Source organism: Spathaspora passalidarum, assembly GCF_000223485.1.
Source record: "Spathaspora passalidarum NRRL Y-27907 unplaced genomic scaffold SPAPAscaffold_1, whole genome shotgun sequence".
Taxonomy (NCBI): domain Eukaryota; kingdom Fungi; phylum Ascomycota; class Pichiomycetes; order Serinales; family Debaryomycetaceae; genus Spathaspora; species Spathaspora passalidarum.
This window is the reverse complement of record NW_006767425.1, coordinates 504,456-525,157: the sequence shown is the minus strand read 5'-3', so window position 1 is coordinate 525,157 and position 20,702 is coordinate 504,456. Positions and strand designations below refer to the sequence as shown.

General features: G+C 35.9%; 13 protein-coding genes across 13 annotated transcripts; 10 read left to right on the top strand and 3 right to left on the bottom strand. All coding sequences in view use genetic code 12, as the record gives it.

The window, feature by feature from the left end:
• Nucleotides 1-106: 106 nt before the first annotated feature.
• Nucleotides 107-1,117, top strand: SPAPADRAFT_130689 (uncharacterized protein; the record flags this gene model as incomplete). The annotated part of the gene is made up of 1 exon (XM_007372210.1): nt 107-1,117. The coding sequence occupies one exon, from the start codon at nt 107-109 to the stop codon at nt 1,115-1,117; it is 1,011 nt and encodes a 336-aa protein (XP_007372272.1).
• A 118-nt stretch (nt 1,118-1,235) lies between these two features.
• SPAPADRAFT_69243 (DNA cross-link repair protein PSO2) lies at nt 1,236-4,703 on the bottom strand (the record flags this gene model as incomplete). Its single annotated transcript, XM_007372208.1, has 3 exons — nt 1,236-3,397; nt 3,418-4,452; nt 4,513-4,703. The coding sequence occupies 3 exons, from the start codon at nt 4,631-4,633 to the stop codon at nt 2,637-2,639; spliced, it is 1,917 nt and encodes a 638-aa protein (XP_007372270.1).
• Nucleotides 1,313-2,611, top strand: MNN11 (alpha-1,6-mannosyltransferase; the record flags this gene model as incomplete). Its single annotated transcript, XM_007372209.1, has 1 exon — nt 1,313-2,611. One exon carries the CDS (start codon nt 1,313-1,315, stop codon nt 2,609-2,611), a length of 1,299 nt encoding a protein of 432 aa, XP_007372271.1.
• Nucleotides 4,704-4,770: 67 nt separating the features above from the next.
• Nucleotides 4,771-5,557, top strand: SPAPADRAFT_57949 (Arf family GTPase; the record flags this gene model as incomplete). Its single annotated transcript, XM_007372207.1, has 1 exon — nt 4,771-5,557. One exon carries the CDS (start codon nt 4,917-4,919, stop codon nt 5,364-5,366), a length of 450 nt encoding a protein of 149 aa, XP_007372269.1.
• A 2,056-nt stretch (nt 5,558-7,613) lies between these two features.
• On the top strand, nt 7,614-9,455 carry SPAPADRAFT_57948 (uncharacterized protein; the record flags this gene model as incomplete). The annotated part of the gene is made up of 1 exon (XM_007372206.1): nt 7,614-9,455. One exon carries the CDS (start codon nt 7,916-7,918, stop codon nt 9,416-9,418), a length of 1,503 nt encoding a protein of 500 aa, XP_007372268.1.
• A 127-nt stretch (nt 9,456-9,582) lies between these two features.
• PGA5 (1,3-beta-glucanosyltransferase) lies at nt 9,583-12,155 on the top strand (the record flags this gene model as incomplete). Its single annotated transcript, XM_007372204.1, has 1 exon — nt 9,583-12,155. One exon carries the CDS (start codon nt 9,583-9,585, stop codon nt 11,227-11,229), a length of 1,647 nt encoding a protein of 548 aa, XP_007372266.1.
• Nucleotides 10,956-12,155, bottom strand: TIM21 (Tim21p; the record flags this gene model as incomplete). The annotated part of the gene is made up of 1 exon (XM_007372205.1): nt 10,956-12,155. One exon carries the CDS (start codon nt 12,127-12,129, stop codon nt 11,308-11,310), a length of 822 nt encoding a protein of 273 aa, XP_007372267.1.
• Nucleotides 12,156-14,032: 1,877 nt separating this feature from the next.
• On the top strand, nt 14,033-14,581 carry SPAPADRAFT_57946 (uncharacterized protein; the record flags this gene model as incomplete). Its single annotated transcript, XM_007372203.1, has 1 exon — nt 14,033-14,581. The coding sequence occupies one exon, from the start codon at nt 14,142-14,144 to the stop codon at nt 14,295-14,297; it is 156 nt and encodes a 51-aa protein (XP_007372265.1).
• A 323-nt stretch (nt 14,582-14,904) lies between these two features.
• SPAPADRAFT_57944 (60S ribosomal protein uL24) lies at nt 14,905-15,779 on the top strand (the record flags this gene model as incomplete). Its single annotated transcript, XM_007372202.1, has 2 exons — nt 14,905-14,941; nt 15,330-15,779. The coding sequence occupies 2 exons, from the start codon at nt 14,923-14,925 to the stop codon at nt 15,692-15,694; spliced, it is 384 nt and encodes a 127-aa protein (XP_007372264.1).
• Nucleotides 15,780-16,037: 258 nt separating this feature from the next.
• SPAPADRAFT_145399 (bifunctional fructose-2,6-bisphosphate 2-phosphatase/6-phosphofructo-2-kinase) lies at nt 16,038-17,813 on the top strand (the record flags this gene model as incomplete). The annotated part of the gene is made up of 1 exon (XM_007372201.1): nt 16,038-17,813. One exon carries the CDS (start codon nt 16,122-16,124, stop codon nt 17,754-17,756), a length of 1,635 nt encoding a protein of 544 aa, XP_007372263.1.
• A 57-nt stretch (nt 17,814-17,870) lies between these two features.
• Nucleotides 17,871-18,670, top strand: SPAPADRAFT_57942 (chromatin DNA-binding EKC/KEOPS complex subunit; the record flags this gene model as incomplete). Its single annotated transcript, XM_007372199.1, has 1 exon — nt 17,871-18,670. The coding sequence occupies one exon, from the start codon at nt 17,904-17,906 to the stop codon at nt 18,225-18,227; it is 324 nt and encodes a 107-aa protein (XP_007372261.1).
• Nucleotides 18,278-18,631, bottom strand: SPAPADRAFT_53246 (prefolding complex chaperone subunit; the record flags this gene model as incomplete). Its single annotated transcript, XM_007372200.1, has 1 exon — nt 18,278-18,631. One exon carries the CDS (start codon nt 18,629-18,631, stop codon nt 18,278-18,280), a length of 354 nt encoding a protein of 117 aa, XP_007372262.1.
• An 84-nt stretch (nt 18,671-18,754) lies between the features above and the next one.
• On the top strand, nt 18,755-20,291 carry SPAPADRAFT_57941 (ATP synthase complex assembly protein; the record flags this gene model as incomplete). Its single annotated transcript, XM_007372198.1, has 1 exon — nt 18,755-20,291. The coding sequence occupies one exon, from the start codon at nt 18,786-18,788 to the stop codon at nt 19,833-19,835; it is 1,050 nt and encodes a 349-aa protein (XP_007372260.1).
• Between the last annotated feature and the right edge of the window lie 411 nt (nt 20,292-20,702).

The window sequence follows — 20,702 nt, the reverse complement described above, 5'->3', positions numbered from 1 at the left end:
AAAAAAAAAAATTAAGTTTTTGATTGACAGGGATATTATCTACTTGACGTGTCATTTTTCCAATCTTAGACATACACCATCTTTTAGAAACTGATATCGATTTGAGATGAGTCTTTTACGTGGACATAATTTGGCGAAATCGTCCAAGATCTTACTTGGTCTATTGACAACAGTGTCACTCTTTGTTTTTGTCTTCAAATACCAACAATATCGAGAACTAGCACAAACCAATGAAGATGTCAGGTTTCACGACATCCATGTTCCATTCTTGCAATTGATTCCAAGATCCACCATATTCAATCCATGGGTATTGGTGACTGCCATATTTGCAGAAGTATCCGTGTTTGCATATTTGTTTTCGTTTGCTGTGTTGATAATTTCCAGCAAGTTTGTAGAAAGATTCTGGGGATACTTGGAAGTTACCAAGTTTGTGTTTATCGTGGGGACAGTAACTAATTTGATTACGGTGATTATTGCTATTGTTTCAAATATTTCTCGTGGTGATGGAGATAGTATGGATTTACCAGTAGGTGGCGGTATCTCCTACTACTTTGGATTCTTGGTAGTTTTCAAACAATTGATTCCCGAACATAATATTGTGTTGTTCCAAGGGCTTATAAACTTTAGAGTTAAGCAAGTTCCATTTGCCATGTTGATCTTGGTCACTGTATGGTCATTGGCTATTAGCCGTTCGCTTTATCCTGCTGTTCCTTCAATTTCAAGTTTCTTTGTTTCATACTTTTACTTGAGATTTTTCCAAACCCTTTCCATGGAACCAACCTTGCCGGTTGCATCTACAAGCGATGCCGCTAATAGCTCGTTTGTTACAGGTGATGCTTCAGATACTTTCCAATTGGTTGAATTCTTCCCTCCGATTACCAAGCCAATATTATCCAGTGTGTTTGATAACGTATACAATGTCAGTGCGTTATTAGGTTTAATAACCCCATTTAATGATGAGAGCATGGAACAGAGTAATTTACGAGCCCAAAAGAGACAAGAACAAGTCAGCAAGACTCAAAAAAGCGTGGCCAATTCTGTAGCTGAAAGAAGAAGACAGGTGGCTTTACAAGTAATTGAAGATAGAATTTCCAAAGAGCACTCAGCACCTGCTTAAACCAGCGGACTTAGAGTTTAGTTGAATAATTTGTATCCTTGGATATTTATATAATTAATTTGTATGTATTTTAGAAATCTGAAACTGTGTAAAATTTCGCGTTTAATTTTTTTTTTACACACATGGAAAACCGTTGAGATCCATTTCAGTTCAGCCTTGCTCTACATTTTGGTGCTCAACTCTCTCAACACAATAATGTTTGGTCAAACAGGAGGTAGTAAGTTCAAACCAAGGCAAAGACAAAAGTCTATCTTGCCCTTACCAGCAACCTTTAATAGAATTCATACGTTACAACGAAAAAATATACCATGGATAGCCTTGCTTATCTTGTTTATGTGGTACTTCTTTAATCCCTTCGGTGTTATTGCTGGAATGTTTAGATCTGCTACACCTAATTCATATCCACCACCACATCCATTAACAAGTCACAATGTTATTGAAACGAATTCCCGATTCATATATCCTGCATTAGAACTTTCTCCGTATCTTAAAGGGTTACCACTTGACAGAATCATGAAAGTGTCTCGTGTTAGAGATTCCAATTTTCCAGAAATTGAGAAAACTTTAATCAAGTCATTGAACTCGTTGGATGATCCTGATGTAGAAACTCAACGTGCTAAGGAAGAAGCTGAAAATGCCGTTTCCGATGTTTCCAAAGCTATCAACAGTTTCAAGAATCAAGACAAAGTTGTTTTTAAACCAAAGAACCCGGATGATTATCCTCAAGTGATTATCGTCACTGCTGTTGATTACGAAAGATATAGTCTTGATGGGATGACTAAGCTCATTCAAAATAGAGTTGACTATGCCCATTTTCAAAATTATGGAACCTTTGTCAGGTACTCTCAAGAGTTTTTACCACAATTGAATGCACAAAGTTTCTTGCAGACTCGAGAAAAGGCCAAATGGGTTCGTATCTATTGTATGCAAGCTGCTAGATTTGCATTCCCCAAGGCCAAGTGGTTTTGGTTTGTCGATCAAGACAGTTTGATCATGGATATGGACATTAATATCGAGCAGTATATGTTGAATGACGATGCTTTGGATCCAATCATGATGAGAGAACAACCTTTGGTTCCCCCAAGTGGAGCTATCAAGACATACAAGAACGTTAGAGCAAATTCAATTAAGTTAATTGTGACCCAGTCGGAATCCATGATTGAAACTACTTCCTTCGTTTTAAGAAATGATCATGTTGCCAAGTCCATCTTGGAAATTTGGGGCAACCAGCTTTATTTGAATTATCAAAGTTTCCCCTATGGTCCTGATTCAGCAATCACTCATATCTTACAATGGCATCCGTTCATACTAAGTAAAACTACCATTGTGCCAGCCAAGACAATTGCTGCTGCTCATAATTTCAAAAAGAAGGAGGATTCAAAGTTTACTTATTCTGAGGGAGATTTCGTAGTTCAATGGGGAGATTGTAAGGCTCCTGCTTGTGAACAAATTTTAAATCAATACGATATGTTGGTGAAGAAACCAAGTAAATAGGAAGTTTATAAAGAAATGCATTATATTAAAAAGAATTTAGCGATAATTGTTGAATCTTCTCAATTAGCTCCATGTCAACAACAACGTCATCATCATCAGAAGGTTTAATCAGATTGGTGATGATCCTTCGCGCTAATTCCCAAGTCTCTATAATATCAGTCATGGCTCTGATTGAACGTTCATTCTCACAATTAACCGTGGGGATAACTCTATTAATATTGAAAAATATGACAAAATATGCGAGTTCTCGAAATGAGGAATGTTCACTGTATGGTAATGCGTAGATTCTATATAGTTGTTTGTCAGGTTTGCCTTTGGTCTTGCTTGGAGTGGAAGTGACCTGTGTTAATATGTTATTCAAATAGTCAAATGAAGGCGATTTCAGCATAATTCGTTCTAATTCCTGTAAATGGTTTGGAATTTCTGGATCCTTGATTTCTCGATGGTTTCCTGGACTGAAGCTCCATCCTGTTGGTCTTAGTCCCACACACCTTTCAAAATATTCAAAATACTTGTTATGATTGAAATAATTTGATAGTTCTTGAGTAGAACTTACAATATTCATAGGAACTAGATGAATAATAGCATCTGAAGAATCATCACCTAAATCATTGGTAGTGAGTACCAGATCAAGATACTGATCGTCATAAGTCTTTAAAGTATCCCATTTCTTATTCCTGCTTCCAATGTTCAGAATATATATGGGACAATTCAATTTTTTCAGAATAGCAATTGCTAATTTCTCCTTCCCAATCACATAAGTTCCTACTAGAATCAAAAATTTTTCTTTTTAGTGGTAGGTTTACTTTTCCAAAAATCAGTTATTCTCGATTGTGTGCCTATCCCAAACCAAGTGCTGAATAATGAAGTTGATTTCGTTTCTTCTTTCATTAAATCTTGGAACATGGTGGCTACTGTTTCACATACCAATTCTTGTTTAGGGAAATTGTAAGCTGGGGACATGTATGTTGTATCTAAATATACCTTGTCAAGGCATATGCTATTAGGGTCAATACTAAACTGCTTTAACAAAGGATGACTAAGTATTTCGTAATTAACTCTAAAATCCCCGCAATGTAGGATTCTGGTTCGTTTATTCTCCAATCCTATAGATTCAAACAAGAAAATTGTAGATCCAGGACAATGGTTTGCTGATATTGGGGTGACATACAATCCAGGAGTTTGTTCTTCGCTCTCGTAACCACCATCGTCTATATCGGTAATGTAGCTTTTTATCTGATATCGTGTTTCTATTTCAAGATGTTTGATAAACTTGGGATCGATTGAAAAATGCAAAGTTAGGAGTTTCCCAGTAATGACACTGCAATAAATGATTCTACGATACTTGGACTCATTTTCAAAATCAGTATCATCCTTAAAGACTCTTTCATAAGCCCATTTCTTGGATATACCTCCATAATGATCTGAATGGAAATGTGATAGGAAATACTGGGAAATTGTGTCATGAGGTGCGTAACAGAAAGCGTCCACGCTTACTTGATACTTCTGAGATTCTTGGATAGGGAATGTCATTATCTTGAGTGGAGGTATAGGTCTTTTCGTTTTTGATTTAGTGATTGCTTTAGGAATGGCAATTTCACCTTGCGGTTTAGTGACTATTTCCTTGTTGATGTATTTAAGTTTCTCTGGGTCAATAGGTTGAGGTTGTTCCTTTCGAATAATCTTTCTCTTTTTGATATCTGGCTTTATAGTTGGTGAAATCTGTGGTTTTAAGGGCTCTTCAACGAATGTTACACGTACCAAACACGCATCAACATGTTCAGTTCTATCATTTATGGTTAAATTTGACAAGCTAAGTTCACAGATAGGACAACGAACGTCTATTTGGTCAGTCAGGGATGAATCTATCACCAGTAGTTCCTCATCTTTGATTGTTGGACAGTCATCTTCGGTGTCTGATGTGATCTCTATAATTTCTCGCGATACTGGAGCCTGTATTCGAGTTCGAGAGAACTCAAATATAGATCGTTGTTTCTTTCCCGTTATTAAGCTTGCCTTCATACAGTATATTGATGTTGTCGATATATTCACACGGGCATAGTCTTTTACAGCTAGAACTGGGTTGCTTGTTTAAGTGTTGTTTGAGTTAAGAAGAGATATCAGATCAGTAGTTTTTTTTTTTTTGTTTTTTGCAAACTAAGTTTCTTGCAACAGATTTGTTGTAAACATTACACAATCAATGGGGTTGTTGACAATAATAAAGAAACAAAAACAAAAGGACAAAGAGATAAGAGTTCTAACTCTAGGTCTTGACAATTCTGGAAAAACAACCATCATTAAACAAATGATGGGTCAAGACATTGAAGAAATCTCCCCTACCATGGGATTTCAAATTAATACTTTGAATCATAAGGGGTTCACATTGAATATGTGGGATGTTGGTGGACAATCAAGTCTACGTGCATTCTGGGGGAACTACTTCGATAAAACTGATGTTGTCATTTGGGTGATTGATGGGTTGAGTCTTGAACGATTGAATGAATCGTTTCAGGAATTGAGAGAGAAGGTTATGCAGCAGGATAGACTTGTGGGCGCCTACTTGGTGCTTGGTGTTAATAAGATTGATTTGGTGCCGGAATCCAATTTGCAAGCTTTGAAAGAAAAGGTCACTAGTTATCTTGATATGAATAAGCAGGAAGAATCAGATAGCAATTGGACTATAAGGTTAATAAGTGGTAAAAGTGGCAGGGGTATTGAAGATGTCCTTGATTGGATCATAACCAGACAGTATTAAAAACATGTACATAATTAACTCTATTTCATAATGCCGTGCTTGCCGTCGGCTTTAAGCCTAGGGGATCTTGTGGAAGATATTAGTTTATAGTGCCGACGCAAGGGGGTGTTGTAAAGGGGTATATTGGAGATTCCACTTTCTACAGGTATTAGCTAATCAGAGATCTAGAATAAACAAGAAAATAATTCATTACACGATAAAAACACGTCTAACGGTATTCAATTAATCCCAAAAAGGATAAATTAGATCGATCAGTTTCAAATTTGAATTCGTAAATATGTTTGGTTCCTTCTCCTTCCCGCCGCCTTGGAATTTTTTTAATTAATTAATGGAATTTGTGTTGCGACGCGCCTCTGGTTATTTTTTATTTGCTTTGGTGGTCTACACAATAACGAAACTAAACTATACACTAAAAGAACCTAACCAACTCCTTGGCTAGATTTAGAGTTATTAACCTGTAAGTGGGACGAGGAGATACATTGACAACCCATGCAAGCTTTGTTAAGTGGTTTTTGACGATGCCATATCCCTATGAATATATCCAGTTCTGGTAGACGGCTTGATAGCAACTGCCAGGACGCGAAAAAAAAAAATTAAAACTGAAATTTGCCTCAATTAGGAAAGTCGGAACATAGAAAATACACACTCCTTTCATTTTACATAAACAATGCAAGGCATGCCACTTACAATAAGGACAAGAAAAGCCATCGGTTCTACGAATTATTATTTAATTATGAGAGATTTCGGGGGAGGGCTGGCGTATCATCGAGCTTTACTATTTTGTTTCCAAGATAAATAAACAAAGAAAGAAATTCCATTACACGACATTTTCGATTTTCGGTCCCATTCTCTTTCGTACCCAAAGTCACAGTATCACAAAAGGATTTATATATTATTGTTTATCCTGATGGTTTAATATCCCTCGAATATTTGTTGTCTCTTCTACTACTTTTGTTTTTGAGCCTTCTATACCCTCGTCACCCTATCTCGCCATGACAGTCTCATCGGGTCCAATACAACTACTTGTTCAACTTCAGAAATCCGAAGCAGGTCAGAATAACAACTTACTTGAAATTTTAGGAGTGGTTAAGTCAGCAAAAGTCTCCAAGTCCCAGCTTTCTGCAATTGTGAGAGGATTATATACTAAAAACTCCAACCTTTTATCTACGTTAGACAAATCCATTACCGAGTTTGAGTCCGGATCTGCTAATGACAAGGAAGTTATAAAGAATTTTGTTAATGATTTCATATTATCCCTTGACAACAACGGGCTCTTGTTGTTCCAAAAGTATCTTACACAATTGAAAGAATCCGAAGGAACGGACGCTATAAGTTTTGAATCCAAGAGTTTATGTGGTCCATTGGAGAATTTGTTGAACTACATCACGTTCATTGATGCCAGTCTTGAACATTTACGCAACCCATTTGTCCTTGACAGGTTAAAGGATATAAAATACAAATTAGAAGATATAATTAAAGATTACCGAACCTACACCAATCAAAGAAAGTTGTGTTCCATACTATTTACAAAAGTACGAGCATTTGGGTCTAACAAACTCAGTGGCCAAGAACTTGTTTCTAGTTATTTCACAATTGAGCAAATAATTGAAAGAAGTGAAAATGCAGATTTCTACATAAAAAATGGCTCAACCAAGGAAAAAATCGAGCTTGTTTTGTTGGACCTAACGGGTACCCACGCCTACAATTCATTAGCCATATTATCAATTGATATTGAAAATGGTCTTGAGAAATCAAGGTCGCTTTTGTATCCCCCATTCAGAATCAACGAAGTCTCATTAGTACATTCGGCAAACCACTTTAAGTTAAAGCCAATTGACTTTTCATTAGTTGACAACCCTGAAGATAACACGCTCATTATTGGTTGTGCTGACAACCATGTTTTGCATACTTGGATAGCCAAGTTATCGTCTATTTTCCCGGTTGAAAGAACCGATTCCCCATTAAGAGAAAGGTTCCTTGTTGAATCCACAGCCAGCCCCACCAAGATGTTCGGGTTAGGAATAAATTTGGTGACTGACAACGAGCGTCGCCTGGCAATGGCTTCCCAGGAATCACTTGCATCTAAAACACCTCCAGTTCTCAGAACACCATTTAAGGAATTGTTCTCTCCAGATGATTCTCCATTAGGATTAGGCGCTTCTAAAATAACTCCACAATCACAATCACAACAACAACAACAAAAACGAGAACCATCTAGTTCATCAGCTAAATCTCAATATAAGAAGTCTTTACCATTGATAAAGAAAACATTATCTGAAAACTCAATTCTCGATATTGAGGACGATGTGAAGTTTATCCAAAGTGTAAATAGAAATACCGTGGGTTTAGCTACTGAAGATGAACACAGACCAATTTCTTCTTGTGGTCAAGTTATTCAAATTAATAGTGTCCAATCGGAAGTTTCCACTAATAATGATGATGCTATTTCTTGTTCGAGTGTTGAATTAACTGATCGAGAATTACCCGAACATCCTTACAAATCAGAATTTGCATCCTCAGTTCCAAATTTGGCCCCTCCTCAAAATAAAATGTATTCATTGTCTTCGGGCTCAGCTGTTGATATTAATAATTTCGGAAAGAAATATACCCCATCATTTGGAAATAAAACTCAATTAGAATCTCCGGTATCTATCCCTAAGAAGACTAAGCAGAAAAGAAAATCCATTTTCAACTTGTTTAAGAAGCCAAGTGCATCTAAACTTTCACAATCAGTACCTGGGTTTGAAACTGTGGAACTGCCAAGCAAACTGAGATTCCCTATAAATACACCCACCAAATCTTCAGAATTGAGCAAAGTCCAACAAGTTGAAGATACCATTGACACCAGTGAAATTTCTGTTGAAACTGAAGAAGATAAGTCTGAGAATAAAGCCAGACCAGTTTCTACACTTCCAGCACCATTTGCATTACCATCATCTACATCCACAAAATTCTTTAAGAAACCAAATTCTTCAACCGTTAGTGTCAGTCAATCCACCAAAGCAGAGCTGCCTGTGTCCGAGCTTGAAGAAGGTACTTTGACCATTCCCCAAGAATTGAAAGATGTCATCAATAATGAATCTACAATAGATTACTTCATGACTAGTAGCACACCAAAAGGAATAAAGATTTCTAAATGGAAGGAAAAATACGGCAAATGGGAAATGTTGACTGTTTGTGAAAAGTTGTTTGTGAAGATTGCCGTTAACTACGAATTGCACAAGAGTTGGTTGATGGTGTTCAAAGAAGAATTCGATGAAGTATACAACGAAGAAATTGACAAGCCAGTCTTGATCTTGGAACTTAACCCGGATATTACCGACATCAGAAGATCAGCTGCATTAGATGTGGAAATCAATTCAACAAATGCAATCACTTCAGAAAAGATTCTTATTATTATCAGATCTACTGGTGCCCTTGTTACTGAAATTCACTCCAATTTAACTAATGTCTTGATTGACTTGCAAAATGTAGCCAACAAGAATTATAAGTCCATGAAAGCTTCTACATTTTCCGACAGCACTATTGCATCATCCATGATGGAAAATCCAAGCAAATCATCCACAACTTCTAGCCTCAGTTCCATTGGGTTCAAATCACGCCTGGGAAGTCCAAAAAATGGATTGGCCACGTCTGCTGTCACTTCTACTAATTCAATCAACGATTCCGAAGTTTATGCATCTTGTATTATTAATAATCCAGGTTCTTTGAAAGTACCTGGAATTTCTCTGATGACTGTGAGATTGCAAAAGCAATTACACTCTTATACCAAAATCAATGTACCATCCTCGTGGAAAATAGTATCAATGTTTGACTTAAAGGTTGATAAAGTAACTGACACTCTCACTCAACAGAATTACTTCCATTTATCGTTAAAGAATGAAGAAGCTGAACAAGAGTATGGTTGGTTAATTAGCGAGAGTTCAAAGTTTGAATACTTGGAAACAATTGGTAAGGCAGGATTATTGGTTAAGGTTTCTGAACAAGAAATGTACATGATTGAATGCAAGGGTAAACGGGAAATTAAGAAGTTATTGGAAGTTCTTGATTAGTTAAGTATGTAATTAATATAATTGGGATTTATTTTTTTTGCAATAGTTTTCAGTAGTTTATTTGTGATGATTTAGTTGCGAATTTCAACCAAGTTTAACCAGGGAAATTTTTTTTTCTAGGCTGTTTTTTTTGCAACCACAGATATTAACCGCCAACATTAAAGATGCAGTTACTACCCTTTATATTCCTTATTGGGCTATTAAATGTCCTAAAAATCGGTGAATCATTTACTGCTACAGATGTTCCAAGCATAGAGACAATTAAAGTGGCTGGAAACAAGTTTTTCTTATCTGAATCAGGTAACCAGTTTTTCATTAAAGGAATATCATATCAGAAAACAAGACAAGAAGGAGAATTATATGACAATTCAAAAGAGCCTCACTACATAGATCCTTTGGCTAATCCTATTACATGTTTAAGAGATTTAGAATATTTAAAAGAATTAGGAGTCAATGTTGTTCGAGTGTATCAAATCCTCCCAACCGCCAATCATGATGTTTGCATGAATGCGTTTGCTGACGCTGGTATTTACGTATTGGCCGATCTTTCCGAGCCTTATTTGTCCATTAGAAGAGATTTTCCTCATTGGGATACCGAGTTGTTTGCAAGGTATAAGGAGGTTATTGATGCCATGCATCAATATGACAACATTTTAGGTTTTTTTGCTGGGAATGAAGTTACAAATTCATATATCAACACTGATGCTTCTCCATATGTTAGAGCAGCTATAAGAGATAGTAAGAGGTACATTGATGAACAAAATTATAGACAGATTCCAGTAGGGTATGCTTCAAATGATGATGCGTCAATTAGAGAACATCTTGCCAATTATTTTGTTTGTGATTTTGATGGGCTGGGTGATGGGAGAGCTGATTTCTTTGCAATTAATGTGTATGAATGGTGTGGATACTCAACATTTTCAACTTCGGGATATAGAGATTTGACAAGTTCGTTTAGTGATTATCCTGTTCCGGCATTTTTCAGTGAGTATGGCTGTAATACTGTTTCTCCACGTCCATTCACTGAGGTTGATGCTTTGTATGGGGTAAGCATGAGCAAGATTTGGTCTGGTGGGATTGTGTATGAATATTTTGAAGAAGTTAACCATTATGGTATTGTTATTGAAAAGAAAGATGGCCAAATTGTCAAATTGCCAGATTTTGATACCTTGAAATCGAAATTTAACTCGGTATCACCGGTTGGAATTAACATCAAAGAAGCCACCCCATCTCCCAGAGTAACGTGTTCTCGTCCAGATGAGCTTTGGAACGTTGCTCATACCTTACCTCAAACGCCCGACACTGGTAAATGTGAATGCTTAAGAGAATCACTTTCATGTATTATTCCAGAGAATAGAAGTTTTGAGGAAGAACAAGTTTTGAAATCGTTATGTGAAGATGTTGATTGTGAACCAGTTAATGGTAATGGAAAAGCAGGAAAATTTGGTCAATTTTCCGATTGTGATTCCAGAACACGAGCTTCTTATGTTTTGAACAAATTTTATGAACAAACAGGAAGAAAAGAAGAAACTTGTTCATTTCAAGGTAAAGGTATATTAGTTAATCCTATTGGGTTTGTTGATTTGGACACAAAATTCTCCTCCGATGGAAGAAATTGTTTAAGTCTACTTCATTCAAATTCAGAAGAGCCTGAACATAATTTTGACAAGTCTCCACCTACTAAAGTGACACCACAAAGTAACGAAAATTCTACAGCTAGTAACATGGACTCATCAGCACCCCAGAACGAAGGGGTGGCTGGAATTTTATTTCTTCTGTTTATGTTGGCTATTTCGCCTCTCTTCTTTTAAATCTCCATTTACAACTTTTTGCTAATATATATATATTTGTTTTGAATAAATATTTAATAATACTTTTTATACATTTCGTTAACGTTTCTCCTCGTCGTCCTTCTTTGGGCCCCATTTAAGACCCAAAAATCCGGAGTTGCTATTCAACTTTGGTAAATAGTTCTTGGCTTGGAATTTAGGTTCAATTATGTATAATCTTTTTGACCCCGGAACATCTAATGCAATGTATGCAAATTCAGTACTCCAATAAGAATTATCAATTTGTTCCAAAGTGACAATCCCGTACTTTCCTTTGTCGGATTCAACTTGGAATTGCATAACTAAATGGTCTTTGCCATCTTTTCCGGTCTTTTTGATACCATGAACTGGTCTATTACGAACCCATCTGTCTGAGGAAACCATACCATGAGCTTTTAATCTTTGGCCCTTGGGGAAATCCAACAACTTTTGTGCTGCTTCGTTTTGTTCAACTAATTTCACGGCTTTATTAAATGTCCTGGTATCACCTGAAGGTAATAATAACTCCGACAATATCAAATATACAACCAATAAGGCTACCCCGGCAGCACCAAGAACAAGTAATGATGATATTGAGAATGTGAATGCCCTTGTGATCTTATTAAGTAACTTCTTCCCTTTTTCATTTTTGTCATGGGATGGTGGAGGTGGAGGAGGTGCTGTCTTTGTTGAATAGGATAACTTGGTAAACCTAAGTGTATTGTAATTGTTAAGTTTACGTAAGTTTGTAGTTATAAAAGGGAGCTTTGAATGGGTTATAGTTTGAGGACGGGTGTAATAAGTTCTCATTAAACCAATTGGAATTAGTGGCGCATTTATCTTTATGCATCGTGCACCAAGGGATCTTAACCCTATATTGGACTGATAGCTCAATGAAAGCATGGCTAAGGATTGAGACAAGTGATTTTAAAGTGGAAGAGCGGAGATCATAAAATTTTTTCTTAGTCCTTGAAAATAGTGTGAGTCGTTGACAATCGTAAGACCTGAAATACAGATACTTAGCCTGAGAAGGTTTGCATTATTACCAATAGAAGTATTAACAAAAACTGATTGCTCACAGATGAATGGAACAATGAGTGACCAGTTGGTATGACAACAACTCATTAATTCTACTTTCGTTAAACATGGCATATGTCAACCCAACCAGATTGTTGCAAATTATAGGATAATTCAGAAGCCATAATAATCCACGCAAAAAATTTATAAAGAACGCCTGAGCTATGTTGAATACCTCTACTGGTATGTAGTATACTAATTTTGTCTTTTGGTGCCCTTTTTGATGTTATTTTGACCATGTATTTGATTTTATAAACTGGGCATTTTTATCCCACTCAAACAAAAATTGGGAAATTTTGACCCCGAATAACTGCACCAAAAATTTATTATCCTCTTCACAACTTTTCTGATAGGTAGAAACCAAGTTTATCTATGTTAGAGGATGATTTGGTGTCTGGAACAAGCTCAATTGTGTCAGATATTGGCCCTTGAAAATTTGAAATGTGTATCGTCACGGAAAACGGACAAAAATATTTTTTCTTGAAATAGCCCGAGTGGCCTAATTGGTTAAGGTGTTATCCTCCGGAGATAATGATTGCGGGTTCGAGTCCCGCCTTGGGCTGTTTGTTATTTTTTGCAATTTTTGATTAATATTAAAAGAACTTGTTACTACTATATCCTACCTCTTGATCCTTTAGGTGTAATTTTTAACTAGATGGGCCTTTTTCCCATTAATTTTAACATTGCTAAGACTAGTGTTTGGTCTAGAACTCAACTCTACAAAGCTAAGAACCGTGCTGGTAAGCATAAAGGAGGCGCAAAAGATATCCAGTATTGCGTTGATATTCATAAAGCGTTTGAACCGATCTCTGACTTCAACTCAGGCAATGACCCAGCTATTACCTTTTATTTGGATTTTAGTACGACACGTATTTCCAATAGCCACAATTTATTTGACACTAGCAATCTTACCATAGAAATCTCAAATCTAAGCTGCAAAAGGAAGTTTCCTACTGAAGGGCGTGGTCGTGTAACTATACCTCTTCCTGAGGGTATACACGGATGACACTTTCATTTATCATTAACCTTTAGATGTGAGAGATTTGTGAATAAAAAGCTAAATCAATTATTGGTTGATCCTTGACTGAACCAATTCACTCAACAAATTGAACATTAGTTTGCTGGTGAACCAAGGAAGTATAAGCTTAGTTAGAGACTTTAGTCCATTGTTGATTTGAAGTAGTTACTACTCAGGCTATTTCGTTTATTAATCCATATGATATCACTAAAGATTCACACTTTATGATAGCCAAAGTCCTTATCGATATGTTGAGTTCAAAATTCATTATTTACCAGGAACTGCAACGAAATAACCAATAAAAGGGAAAGGATCAATTGAACAAGTCAAAACATAGCCAAAATGATAACCAATAGAAGAGAAAATACGAAAAGAAAGACTTCAAGAAGTCTGTCAGTAAAACAAAAAGAAATCCAATCAGATTAGAAGTCAAAACCATAAAATGACAATTCAGAAAAATTCTGAGAAGGTTTCTTTGAATAACTTGAATATAGGTTTCCTGGTCCATGTGAATATTTCAAGGGACTTATAACTGCAATTACATCATACACTACTATTGGGGGTGTATGTCGTTTTCCTGGCTTATAACAGTGCCTTTGATGCGTATCCTATCTTGGGCCATCCGCAAAGTATTCAGAATCAGTGCTGATAATATTTCTCCAACTCTGAATAAGATGCAAGCAATCATGAATTAAACTTTAGCAAAAACATCTATTGAAGTTAGATCAGTTGTAAACTTAACAAATTTCCTTGGATATTTTATACCCAAATTAGCTAAGCGTATTGCTCCTTTGATGGGCTAGCTGAAAGGTAAAAAATCATGGTTACACAACATAATGTAACTCCCAAAATAGTTGAATTCGTTGGACCATTTCTACGAGCAATACAAGGATTTAGTTATGGATCACACATATTTTACATAAGTCTCCAGATTGATATCGCTAAAGGTACTGGAACTTATAGTGACTTCTTTTAGAAAGATGGTTTTTGCTACCATTTTCAGTATATTGGGTACAGGTTTCTTTCGGTTATTTATTATGGTAAATCAAAGAATTATAAGATCCTTGCTACCTTTTCTTGTTGATGAACACAAAAAGTACGTTGTCAACCCCAGAATTTCCACCTAGGAGTTAATTCAGGATTTTGTTTCCAAATTAACTACCCAGTTGGAAAATGAGAGTGACAACCAATCAAAGTCGACATTCCTTTAGGGAACTAATGGTCACGCTTATTTTAACGCCTTCATGAACCTATTGATAGAAGAACATTTAATGGTGGCAGTGTAAATTCTTACCATTTGTCAAGTATATGTATTTGTGTTAGTTGATTCACTTCTCTTCTTTTCGTTCGGAAACACACAAAACCAAACATCACGTGCACTATATGGTATTAGGGTTATTGCCCTTAAAACTGCATACAATTTATTCCTTTTTTTGCACTACCAGAAAAAAAAATTCTTTTGTTAGCAAACGCTTGTCAGTGCGTCAGTAGGAAACTCTGGAAAATCTCGCTCTTGCGCACTATACTGATTTTTTCAATATACATTAAAAATTTTCTTTTCAGCTTAATCACTTGATAGACCTTAAGAACACATATTAAAAATGGCCAAGATTAGTCAAGGTATGATACATCGAGAGAATATGAGATGTCTGTGAATGTGAATAACTTCCAGGAGATTGAGAGGGGGGACTTTTTTGTCAGGAGCAGTTCGTGAAAATGAGAGTTCATCGCAAATTGAATACAACCACGAATAAAGTTTACACCGAAACAGTAATTCAAAACGCATAGAAATAATGAAATGAAACAGAATAGGAGAAAACTTTGATATCAGCGTTAATGAAAGAAGCCACCACTATGTAAATTAATTCTTCGACCGTATTCCTACAGCATAAGTTACAATTATTCAAACAATAGATTACATCCCAAACAATTCAGGAAATTTAGTAAACACATTCAGTGCATTCTCAAAATAACTTGAAAGGTTAAACATATACTAACAAACTTATAGACGTTTCTTCTTCCCGTTCTAAAGCCAGAAAGGCTTACTTCAACTCCTCCTCTGTTGAAAGAAGAGTTTTATTATCTGCTCCATTATCCAAGGAATTAAGAGAAAAGTACAATGTCAAGTCTTTACCAATCAGACAAAATGATGAAGTCTTGGTTGTCAGAGGTTCCAAGAAGGGTTCTGAAGGTAAGATTAACTCTGTTTACAGATTAAAGTTTGCCGTTCAAGTTGAAAAATTACAAAAGGAAAAGTCCAACGGTGCTTCTGTCCCAATTAACATTCACCCATCTAAGGTTGTTATTACCAAGTTACACTTGGACAAGGATAGAAAGGCTTTGATTGAAAGAAAGGGTGGTAAGCTCGAATAAATTATTTTCATATTGTAATAAAACTCTTTATATAATTCGCACAGTGTTTATTTAATATGAATGTATTTTAATGGTTCTGTATTTTAGAAGAGTTACAATTGTAGATAACAAATGACACTATTATTCGGGGGCGCTACGGTTTAGATCCACAATACGAGCAATATTCCCAGTTTACTATATTGCATAATGTGAATGATGTAAACTAATGCAGTACTATGTTCTGCCAAGTATATGGAGTAGGACTGGGCCATTGGTAGCGCAAATAAAAGCGGAGATAATTCTTGGGGTAGAGAGAAGGAAAAAAAAAGGCAAACCGACAAATCCAAGTTGAAACAGATAGATAGCTGCTAACCGCTACACATCACACATAAAAAAAATTTGGGTTTTCTTGGAATTTTCTATTCTCTCCTAAAACAATAAATCTCACATGTCAAGTTCTGCAATTTCTGATGACGAAGGTGAACTTTATAATGGATTTGGAAGTTCACCTATTTCCAGAAACCAAATGAGAACTACTAAACGGTGGTCGTTCCACAACAACACGAGACCTTTAATGGACTTACCGGTGGATGCCAACACTGGTGGCAAGCCTAGACGATTAAGTGATATCACTGGTGAGGATGGTGTGCATAAAACACTCAACCCTTATTCTGAATGGGGTGGTGCTCAGTTATACTCTACCGAATCTGGGAGGTTGTTCCATGCTGGGAAGATTATTATCGCTTTGGCGGGCTTACCGGGTAGAGGTAAGACCCATTTGTCAGTTTCATTGACAAGATATTTAAGATGGTTGGGTGTAAAGACTCATTCATTTCATCTAGGTGATTATAGAAGAGCCACTGCTGAAGATAATAACTTAACTCATGATTTGTTTGTGCCTACTCCAAGTAGTAAACAGGCACATGCAGTTAGAGAAAAAGCTGTGAATGAATGTCTTAATGATATTTTGAATTTCTTCAAAGCAGACAAGGGACAAGTTGCCATATATGATGCAGTTAATGCCATTCCTGAATTTAGATTGGAATTACACAAGAAATTTACTGAGTTAAATATCCAGGTCTTATTTATTGAGAGTTTAGTAACTGATGACAAAATTATTCAAAAGAATATCGAGGAAGCTGCAAGACTATCTCCAGATTATACCAATTGGGATTATGAAAAGGCTAAGAAGGATTATAGTGAAAGAATTAATGCATTGGCACCATATTATCAACCCATGGGCACAGAAGAAAGTCAATTATCATATATTAAATTTGTTAACTTTGGGGAGCGAATTGAATTACACAATTCCAGTTATGGATATTTGATTAATAAGGTTGTGTTTTATCTTATGAATTCTCGAATTAAACTGGGTTCGGTTTTCTTTGCCAGATGTTACAAGAATACTATGGATTATGCACTGGATCCACCATTGGATGCCGAAGGTATTCAGTATGCCAAGAATTTAACATTGACATTGGTTGAACATTTGAAATATTGTGGTAAGGATTACATCGGTGAAGGAAGTATATTAAGACCAGCCGAATTAAAGCGAGAACTCTCTGTCGATGAAAGACAACCGCCAACTGGAGTTGATGGAGTTGATAAAGATTCATTGGTCATATGGACATCAGTTAAGAAGAGAACTATTGCAACTACGCAATTCTTTACTAAGCGTAACATTAAAGTAAGACATAGAATTCAATTATCTCAGAAAAATCCTGGTATTGTTGGATCTATGTCTGAATCAGAAATTGAGGAGAAATACCCCGAGTTTTATCAACAATATGAACAAGATCCTTATCATTATAGATTCCCTCGAGCAGAATCATACCATGATTTAGCCATCAAGATTGAACCCTTGATTTTAGAGATGGAAAGAATGAGTGGAGACATTTTGATTATTGCTGATGAAACAATTTTGCAAGTTTTCTATGGTTATTTAATGTCATGTTCCTGTTATGAAATCCCATCCTTGAATTTCAAAGAAGATGAAATTATTGAAATCAAGTTTAATGCATATTCCAATTCTGCTGAGCGGATAAAGATTAAGGATTTTGCAAACACATTGAATGTTAAATAGTTTTTTTTTGTATAACTGTGTGTATTTAGAACGTTACAATTTTGTTTAATTTTGCTCACCTCATCCTTTTTTCTGTAGTAGTGAAAACATGCAACCAGTTGAAGTAGAATGCACACTGAAGACTCTCCTAGTAAAAGACAGAAAGTAATGGCATTAATACCAACAGCAACATACCAAGCTCCAGATATACCACACCGTGAGTTCCATCCAGGGGACGGCCCTCATACAACATCAGGTACAACCACGCAAATATCCGACCATGTTATAAATGCTGGTGGTGAAGATCGAGATAAACCTACACCACACAAGGATACTCCTATGGGTAATTTACGAGCTCAGTTGACGACCTTACAAGATCAATTGAATGTATTCTTGACTGAACGTATGAAATTGGATAAACAAGGTAAGCTGAATGAACAAGAACTTGAACGAAAGATCTTGGATGAAGCTGAAGATGAAGAGGAGGATTAATCTGGTATAAATATACTTATATATATATATATATTATTGTTATACACGTGCTATTTCTTACCGACTATCTTGGTCATGCTATCAATGGTCTTTTCAAGGGTTGTAGTTAAGTAATCTTGTTTTATAGTCAAACTCTTCTTGGTATCGTTAAAATCCTTTGCATCAGAGTCTAAATCTTTTAAATATGAGCTGACATCACGAGCAACAAAGGCTTTTCCAACACCTTGCCATACTTTTTCTGTTGGTTCACAAAGTTTATTAAGTTTAGTTTTGGTTGAAGTTATGGAGTTTAAATTGGTGTTTACTCTATCAAGTTGAAGGTTGACCATAGATAATTCCGCACGGGACTTATTTAATTGATTGTCCATTTCAATCAACACCTTCTGTAATGCCTCTTGGTTCATTGTGTGTGTATGTGTGTATGTGTTTGTGGGTTTATATCGTAGGTCTATAGCTTGGTCGGACGTGTTGTAAATATTTGAGACAACGAATTTTTCAACAAAAAAATTCTACTACAACTTACAAATACAGTTCTAATAATTAATAACCAACTTTACAATGCTTAAGTTAGCAACTCAAAGAGCCCTTCCTAGGTTAATTATCCCTTCGAGAAGATACTTGTCTGTTTCTATTAGATCTTGGAACAGACTTGATCGTCCATTAGGTGACCGTACCATCGAATCCAACATTCCTACTGAAACCAATAAATTGTCCAAATCCTTGACTAAATTCTGGAAGAACGCTGATGCTAAATACAACACAGACACCAAGAAGTTTGATGTTCAATTAGATGGTAAAACCTTGAGAACCCCCTTGGGTTTTCCCTTATCTCTTCCTGAATCCAAGAAACAATTGGCGGAATTGATCGCTCATGAATGGGCAAACTTACCTGATTTAAAAATCAAGACAAATTCCTTACCATTGACTTCCTTAGCTTCTAGAGCTATTGATTTGACTCATATTCATGATCAAGAAGTTGCCGATAGAGAAGAAATGATTGCTAAAGTCGGTAACATTGAAGATATCAAGATTAACGTGTTGAGATATCTTGATACTGATACTTGTCTTATATTTGCCACTCATAAAGAGTACAGTGGGAAATTAAGGAAAAAGCAAGATGAGTTGTATCTACCTTTGATTCAAGAATATAATGATTTCTTCACCACATATGCTAGAAACAAGGGACATTTGTTGGCTCACCCAACAGATGAAGTCAAGTTGCAACACTTGGATTGCGAAACTGATGGATTAAGAGGTAATAGACAAACTATTACTACTCAAAATGTCGTCTTGGATTGGTTGGATAATGTGCCAGTTTTCGACTTGATTGCTTTGGAAAGAGCAATTTTAACTACTAAATCTTTCTTATGTGGTGTCTCATTACTTCGTTCTAACATATCTGATGAAGAAATCATGAAGTCCGTATATCAATTAAATAAAAATTCTCCTGAAGAATACTATCACAAGACAGTGGAAGAAATTGTGGAATTGGGTAATTTAGAAACTATTTTCCAAACTGAGGAATGGGGTGAAGTTGAAGATACTCATGATGTTGATAAGGTTGATTGGTTAAGAAATTTAGCTAGTGCTGCATTAGTATGTCATTAAAAAAGTTTATAGAATTCTTGTATATATTCGTATCAATTATATTTGCAACATTTAAAGTTTGGCAACAGGGAAAACCTGCCACGCAGCAGTTACGTGATGTGTCAACGAATTTGATTGTGAGTACAAGGGTAATTTGTAACACAAAGATAGTTTCATATAATGGTAAACTTTGTAGATACATTTAATTGGTTGTTAACAGAAAGAAAGCCTACTGGTTTGGAAATATTTTACTGAAACCAAATAGCCGATCTGTCAGTTAATTTGCTCGCTACATTTACTTACCAGTTCAGGGCAAACCTATTCTGCCAATCGTAGACTTCTAAATATCACACGACCTCTCTGTCAGGGGTATACCTTCTATTAAATAAGCAAATCAAACTTTGATAAAAGCGTTGACGTCACATAACGCTGCCTTACCTCTGACAGCATTTTACTGGTGGTAACGGATCCGAAAAAAGAAACACAAAAAAAAAGAAGCCAAAGAAGAAAAAAAAAAAGCAACGCAGTAAAAAAAAATTTAAACTCAATTTAAAACAAATAATAAAATTTATAGCAAGCACAATAGAAGCAATACATTCCCAAACAATTCAAACGGTTGGAGTTTTAAAAGTCAAGATCAAATCTCATTTCATTATCAAATCACGTGTGGACAATCATCTGAATCGTTGATCAAAGCTGATACGCACTATTGATCTGAACTTAAGACACGACTTTGACAACCTGCGTGACCCGTTCCTTTTTTTAAAAAAAAAAACGTTCCAGAAATAAGCAACACACACTCCACATAACTGAATCCATTTACAACAAACATAATTACAAACCCCCGCAAAAGTTATTGATTCGTTGGAGGGAAAAAAAACGCTGTAC